The sequence below is a fragment of the Muntiacus reevesi genome, chromosome 8 (genome assembly GCF_963930625.1).
Source record: "Muntiacus reevesi chromosome 8, mMunRee1.1, whole genome shotgun sequence".
In the NCBI taxonomy this organism is placed as follows: domain Eukaryota; kingdom Metazoa; phylum Chordata; class Mammalia; order Artiodactyla; family Cervidae; genus Muntiacus; species Muntiacus reevesi.
In genome coordinates this window covers 67,486,112-67,494,428 of record NC_089256.1, presented here as the reverse complement: position 1 = coordinate 67,494,428, position 8,317 = coordinate 67,486,112, and the positions used below count along the sequence as shown (strand labels likewise).

Genomic DNA, 8,317 nt, shown 5'->3' with positions numbered 1-8,317 from the left:
TGAAATACAGTGGTTTGGGTTCTGATGGCAGTTGTTATGATTGGTAACACCAGCATGGGAGAAGCAACATGATGTTCTATGTTATGAAGGCTAACTCAGATCAAAAAACTTTATTCTACAAAAGAACATCGGAGGAGTAATTGCAATAAAATGTAAACAAGAAATTGTAAACAAGAGCATCCCTCTCCCTTTACTTGACTAGGAAATAGTCCATACAAACTACATAGGTATCAAAGGTTTTATATATGTACACAGCCAACATAATATCAAAATATATTTTATTCTGGACCTCTTTCAGATCTGATTCAAATTACAGTTGTCAAAGCAATACAATGCAAAGGGAAACTGCAACAACAACAACAAAAAATGTGCCTAGAAAGGATAAAAGGGTCATTGGGGACAAATCATTTGTGATGTGGAACCAAAATACATCGCAAGTGTAATTAACATGGTCCAGGACAGCATAGAGTATCTGTATCAGTCTTCCTTACACAACAGTCATGAAAACTGAACAACAAAGTTCTTCAACATGTACAAAAGACTGTCATGGGCTGGTTTACACTTTTACAACAGTTTTAAAGTTAACTGGATAACTAAAGAAATGATGCAGACATTTTAATCCAGTGCTATAAGTAGGCTCACAGAATTAGACCCAAAGGATTTGTAGAAATCAAAAATTAGAACATTATAGCTACAATGTCAAAGTCAGGAAAGAAGAAAATTACTTCTGTATTTAGGGATTACAGAGCTACGAAATGCAGTCTGCGTGTTTTTGTTTTTGATGAGATGGATAAGTACATTAGACTAGATACAACATGCAGAATGTTTTCTTGAACTTATCCATAAACTCCAAAGAAAACATCATGAAACAGATTACGAGAAAATTAAAAAATATATATATGCCCGAGTTATTCACCCTGCTTCAACACTGTCAACATAAAGGCAGAAATAAAGAATGCTATTAATACTTCAGAACTACTGATATAAGACATCAAATTTCTAAATCAGTGTATTAAAAAAGTGAACACTTCCTCTTTTTTTGCTCTCTCTTCTACACTTAACTAGATTCATGTTTTTTTTTTTTTAATTGATATTGAATGTGACACGTCAGAGCTATTACCGGAAGGAGTAATTCATAACTTCCCTACTCCCCTTCCATCCCTGCTGATTCAGAAGAAAAAAACAAACAAAAAAACCAACCAGGGTCTCTTGTAGATTTGCTGCTATTCCCCAAAATGTTGGCATTTGCTGCCATGCCACAATGTTGGTCCACTGAAACAGGATTTCTATGGAAATTGTCAACAGTAATTCACCAAATGCAAGTACCGTTTTTAGCATGCGAGAAAAAATGCAGAAATGTACAATGTGCTTAAGAAAATGAAAACTGTTTTGAAAAGAGTAAATAGCACTGCATTTGAGATTTATTTTTTCTGCTTATCTAGTAAAACTTAACATCTTTGCTGACATAAGAACGGTCATTTCTGATTCCTTTAAACAGCAAAAATGCATTCCTCTTCAGGCCTCTATTCAGTAATAGTTTACATTACTCTTAACAAAATCATTCTACATAAACAGATAGCTCCTTAAAAATAGTACTCTCTCATTAAATCTAATTTGACAGAAGTTAAGTTTAAGGAAAAAAGGAGTGCTTTATAAGTTAAGTGAAAAAGTACAAATCTTTGGCCTTTCTCTTGACATTTCTATATGTCAAAAAGCAAAAAACCTTCATGTAATTCAATCTAATGATTACTTTTTGCACCATAATTTGTTTTTTACACCACAAAAGGAGGCACTTTCAGTATCTGTAAAAGGTGTTTAATCCTAAAACATACTTACCTAGAGAATAATTAATTAAAACAGAATTCAGTACACCCTAAGACCTATTAGGAAATTAAAAGTTATCACTTCTAAAAGTCACATCAAAGTTAATGATGGTACCCGATCAATGACAGTAAACTGAGAATGGAACAAAGATAAGAATTTACGGGATATCCTACATGAAGAAGAAAAAAAGATATTCCTTTACGATGTTCAAGAATGACAGCTGCTCTTTCTTCATTCTATTTTAATCAATGAGTATTCTATTCATTTAAGTTTTCCTCTCTGTTTTTCCTTATAAGTGTCTTACAGTAGCCTATACAACAATGACATATAATGAACACCACAGAAAATCTACTGGAATCAATAGATCTTCAGATAAGTTCTTAGATTGGGCAAAAAGAAAAAAAAAAAAAAAGGAAGGAAAAAATAAGCAAGAACCCCAAATATAGAACTTTACAGGCTGTGAAACTTGGTCTCTTATAATCATGTTACTGCTCAAATCAGAGGCAACCTCACTTGTGTCTACTGGAGCAGCATCGTGGCACATCAGCAGGCAATGATGACGTCGAGAACAGCAGCAAAAAAGAAACAACTGGACGCTCAAAGAGCCCAAGCCTACAAAATGGATACCTTTCTGACAGTTTATACTTAAAAGACCCACGACTCCAGGATAATAAAGCTCTGTATTTATAATCTTTTATATGTTCTACTGTGGCTATTATGCTTAAGTAAAATACCTAAAGATGAAACAAACAAACAAACAAACAGAGACGATGACAACACCATAAACATGTAGCTGTCGATTTTGGCAGCTATACTGCAGAACTTCGTGACTATCTTTAATCAGCTGGGGAAAAAAGGTCAATAACTGTATGCAAATGAATAAATTGTCCATATCAAAATACAAAAAGTACTATCAATAACCACCTCTGACTTTCAGATTTAAATTCAGTGCAATTGACAAATGCATCGCTAAAGGAAAATGCAGCTTAAACATACTCAAAACATTTGTGTCTATTCCTGGGAGCACATTTAAAAATTATTGCACAGATTTTTAAATTTTTATTTATTTTTTTTAAAACAACAACAGAGGTCAACCACAGGTGTGGACCTCCAGCAATAAAAGCAGGATTTCAAGTGCCAGATACTCAGCGTATTAGGTTTCCTACGTAAGTCACAGGGTAATAATTCTAAATATCTATAATGTGATCCAAAACCCTAAAAACAGCTGGCACAAAACCATCATGAATGACTGCCTCTCTGGATGTAAATTTTAAAAAATATTATTACAGTATCTTAGTCCCCACTAACAACAACTGGGGTACATATAACAATGTATTGTGAAATTAAGTGTATTTATTCTCTTTACCAATAGCAAATGCTATCCTACCTTAGTAAAACCAAGACTTGCTTCAATCAATGCTGTTTTGTAAAAATAGCAAAACAACAAATGCTGAAAATCAAAGCTGCATTACTTGGGTTAAATCAGTTTCTACTTAAAACATAGGTTAAAATTTTAGCAGTAAAAGCTTCAAATAATTAGTGACAGAAATAGTGTTATAAATTTGCTAAGCTTGATAATAAATGATATTCCTTAATTAAAATTTTTGCGATATTAAATTTGACAACTATTCTCTTCAAAACTGACACTTCTGAATTATTACATTAATCATGACAAACCCTGTTAATCACACATATAAACATAGCCCCATGCTATCATTTGTAAATTCTGTATATTTTAGCTTTTAGTTGCATGAGCACAAGAGGAGGTTTGATCTGATACCTATACCTTTAAGAAAATACATGATATTATAAACAGAGTAAAAGACATGATATAGTAGTGATTACTAAAAAAACAAAACATAGCAGCTTAAATCTATCTATATTTGAGAAAATGTAGTCACAAGTACCACAAACGCAGAATCAGAGCAGCTGGGAGGTTAGTGCAATTATACCTTTTTTAAAATTTTTGAATCACTGCTATTTAAGAACACCTTGAAGCAAGTCTTTCGTTTTAAAGATTGTTTTTAAACTAAGGTAGCAAACATTTTGCCATGTAATGGCAGTGTTATATGCCGTTATCTTGCTTTGTATAAAGAAAAATAACATGAGAGATTTTTAATACTGGAGTTTGGTTACATTACATATTTAAGCTTCTACACAGAATGATGGACACTTTGGAGAAGCTACTCCTTATCCAGAAACATTTTAATCTCTTAAAAAACAAAGTAAAAGAAACAAACAACAAAAAAACCCAAACCTACTTTGCTCCTTTTCACAATAGTGCACATTTTTAACCATAATTTAGTTATGGCTACAAAACATCAGAAGATATTTTTATGCATCTTCTCTATGGTATTAAAAAAAATTTTGTGCCCTTCTAGTCTTTAATTGGCAGAAATATGTCCCAAAAAAAGAAACTATTGCATTTAAGCCACATCACCAAAAAAACAAAACAAAACAGAAAAATCCCACAACAGAAAAACAAAGCAAAAGCAAAAACAAAAAACAGAGCATAATACCCTTTTACTGATGTGTCTTACAGGTTGACATGACCAAAGTCATACAGTTCCATTTAATTTCCAATTTCCCCTTCTACAACATGCACCAATTGAATATATGCTCTGGGAGCCATAAATGTACCAAACATCTATCTCTTCAAAAGAATGCATTAAAATATTTTTAAGAATTTTTTTGTTTAAAAGGTGAAAAAAAATATAAACAAGAAACTGATTCACTCCCTTACTTCATGCATCCATAAACTAAACCAAAAAAAGTTTAAAAGCAAGAACAAACTACTGCTGCAAGTTTTGTAAGTCCGTTTTCTCTGTACATACAAACTGCTAAACTACTGAAGGGAAAAAAGAATATAATCCATGGTGTCTGCTGATTCAAAGGGGATAAACAAGGCTGTCATTAGTATCCAAAAACTGGTACATGTATGGGCTGCTTTTATAACGCATATTTTTTCTCTCTTCTGTTTTTCATATCCAAAACTTCTAAATGCTATTTTAGGGGCACAGCAGATTAGATTCCAGCACTTGGTGAACAGAATTCACAAGCTGTGACAAAATTCTGTCATCTTCAGGGTGCAATTTTGTTTATATACACTGTATGTATATATTTCTCTTAGATTTGGCTGTAGTGGACTGGCCATGGTTCAAGAGGGACTATAGCAGTACTTGGGTCGGGGACAGTCATTTTGGCTATATACACATTCATAGTCGGTCCATGGCTTCCAACTAGTAGCGCTATTTCCGAAGGTCTAATACACAAACCTGTAAGAAATTAAAATAATCAACCAGTGTGTAAAGAATTTCATTGTACGTTTTAAACTTTTTCATAGTACAGTTTGGAATCTATTTCTTAGTTCCAAGTTCATGAAACTGATAAAAGTAATCACAGCAATGGACATAAACAATCAGATAACCTACGTGAAAGAAGACAGAGGAAACAATCATGGGCTTGCACTACAGAAGAACCATGGCTAAAATTTCTAAGATTTGCTTTCTGTTAATTAAAAAGTAGAAATAAATACATTCAAAATAGACCATTTTCTATTATATGTCTTCAATTTTAATGACAGATACTACAGATTATATTAAGGTATCGCTTCAGTAAATAGCTAATGGTTATACTCTTTCCATCTTCCCTTTGCTTTCAGAACTCTGGAAGCCACAACGCGTATTTCTGTAAAGACACTGCCAGCCTCACCCTGAAAGCCTCTTGGTATCACACATTCCTCAATGTAGACCCTCAGTGCCTCTACTGTCCCCTTCTAGCACTCTTCTACAAGAGAAGGTCAACAATAGGCGTTAAAAGTTCAAATCTCTCTCATAGAGATATCATGCTATACTTAATTTCACTGATGAAGTTTTACAGTGCATTTCTTGATCTTGAAGGCACTCTTGGGCAAAGATACCCTAAATTATATTTACATTATTTGAATGAAACGAATATGAAAAGTATAGAGCCTTCAGTAAAAAAGATCAATATCCATATCATAAAATTTATCTTACAAAGAACAGTTTGGTAGTCACTACCACAACAAGCCCCGTTTATGCACTATGCTTTCTCTCTCACACACATTTACCCCTTTGGAAAACTTCATTATACTTACTGAACCATCTGATGCACTGGCTCCAACCTTGTCTCCTGCTGCATTCCAACAAACTTCAAAAATTCCACCTGTTCCCCTATAGCTGTGAACTAGAGCACCTGTCTAAAATAATGAGAAGCAGAAACTTAAAAATGATAAATTATTACACATGTTCAAATGTTGAGGTCAAAATATCATATGGCTTTATTTCCAGCAATCCAATGCAAGATTTAGCTTCAACTTGAAACACAAGTTCTGAAATACCAGAAAATTAATATGTTGATCCTTTCACAAAATGGTAGCACTAACCTGCTCTCAACAGATCATTCACACACACACACACACACACACACACACACACACACACACACACACACACACACACAATTTCTCCAGTAGTGATAACCATTTTTAGCTAAGGTATCCTTTTGGCCTCTTTGACACCAGAAGCGTCCCAAAGCTAGAAGAATTATAAAAAAGCTAAAAGAGCATATGTAAATTATTACTAAAAGATATTTTAAAAGAAGCATATAAGCAGGAACACTACCAATTTCACCATCAATTTAGCCAATTTATAAATACAACTCAATTACTGTATTCCTTTGGTAATGGTAATCAAAATCACTCAGCTGCCATTCAATAATTTAAATTATTCAGTACAAAAATATATTCTTTTAGGAAACAAGTCATTAAACAGGTCAAAGGTAAGAGGTTCTCCTATGAGAAACTGAAAAACATGCTTCCGGTGTTCTGTTCTGACAAACAATAAAAGTATGTGTCAGCTTCATGGTGACCTAAAAAATTCAAACTAGAAGTATCAGAACTACTTAAAAACGACATAGCAGCAAGACACATATCTTGTAAACACCATCTGACAGAGTCAGCCCTAAGTTAACCACTAAGCTGGGAGACCATTTTTCCTTGTTTTCCTGTTCAGTCTGGAAATACTGCAGAAACCACAGATGCATGGATACAGTTGATCACACTGGGAAGACTCTACTGCTTTTTACTCTTACCTAAAATTTCTCACAATCTAAGAGATTAATGAAAAAGTATGAGTATAGCAGACATTAAATATCTACAATTAATTAGGAGGGAAAGGAGTGGCGTCAACAAAATCTAAAATAAGCTCACGTACAGAGTAAAATCTACAGAGTCAACTGTTGGGTTCAAAAAAGAACCAGCTCTTTCTTTCAACAGTACTTACCAATTCCTAAGCTTAACTGAGGCTATAATTGAACCAAAACAGCAAGGTCAATAAGCAAGAGCTATCTACATTAAAACTGCCATGGGATTCTTAGCTTTTACTCAAATCTGTGGTCAGATCAGACTATAAGAATTTATCTGTCAGATGATTAGGTAACTATCAACCAAGTAATGGGAAGGAAAAAAAAATACACACACACACACACATACGTATATATCACATATGTATATGGACAAAAAATGATGACTTTTTCCTGCAATGAAATCTCACAAGATGCATTTTATTATTTTCAAACTTAAAAGAAAAAAAAAAGGCATTTTGATACACAATAGTGAAACAACAAAACAGTATGGATAGCTGTTCAAATGTCTTTAAAAGTCTAACAGCATCTTCCCTTAGAATTCTACAGTTCTCTACCCAAATTTTATTTTAAATTAATGTACTCAAAATGGAGCAAATGAGTGACAGAAAATAATACAATAGGCAGATTATCTATAAAGTCTCTGCTATTCAATCAAAACAGAAAGACTGGGACTTTTCTGGAACTAAGATCCCGCAAGCAGGGAAATAATTAAGATTAAAGAGCTCAGCAGGGTTGATGAAGTCAACATCAACATGCCAAAATCTGTAATGTTCCAAATATGAGTAACCATCAGTAAGTAAAAGGAATACATGTTTTAAAAGATGCTATACATAGTAACAATAAAATCCATAAGGCACCTCAGAATAAATTTTTAATAAAAGATGATCTTTATGAAGAAATTATAAAGCTCTACTAAAGGGGAAAAAAGAGCCTTAATAGGGAGACTTACAAAGTGACACTCATTAAAATTATACTGATAATTCAGAGACAGGTAGAGTCACATAATTGCTATTGAAGAAAACAGTATATGGCATGTAAATCTAAAACACTGAAAAGATGAAAAAGAATGAAAGCACAAAACTGTTTTCTCCATTTTTAAGAAAAGATCTCTGTACCACTGTCCCTAGAAATGTAGTATATAGTTTTAAGTTTCTCTCTGACAAATTTTGTATTGAATCATAAAATCCTGTCCTTTAGTACATTTTTTTACCTGCTCATATATACCTTCTTCAAAGAAAATTCTTTTAGAAAATAAAGAAATTACATCATTTATCTAAATAAATGCATCTTAAATTCTCATACTTTATGAGAATTGCAAATATGCAAT

At 33.1% G+C, this 8,317-nt stretch overlaps 1 protein-coding gene across 5 annotated transcripts in view; it reads right to left on the bottom strand.

Annotated features, from left to right (window-relative positions):
- Nucleotides 1–261: 261 nt before the first annotated feature.
- Nucleotides 262–8,317, bottom strand: part of TBL1XR1 (TBL1X/Y related 1) — a 168,783-nt gene continuing 160,727 nt past the window's right edge. For all 5 annotated transcript variants that reach the window (XM_065942298.1, XM_065942301.1, XM_065942297.1 and 2 more), the window contains 2 exons: nucleotides 5,942–6,043; nucleotides 262–5,099 (listed from right to left, as the gene is read on the bottom strand). In XM_065942298.1, the coding sequence (XP_065798370.1) occupies nucleotides 5,073–5,099; nucleotides 5,942–6,043 (129 nt within the window). In that variant the 3' untranslated portion in view covers nucleotides 262–5,072. The remainder of the gene's footprint in view (nucleotides 5,100–5,941; nucleotides 6,044–8,317) is intronic.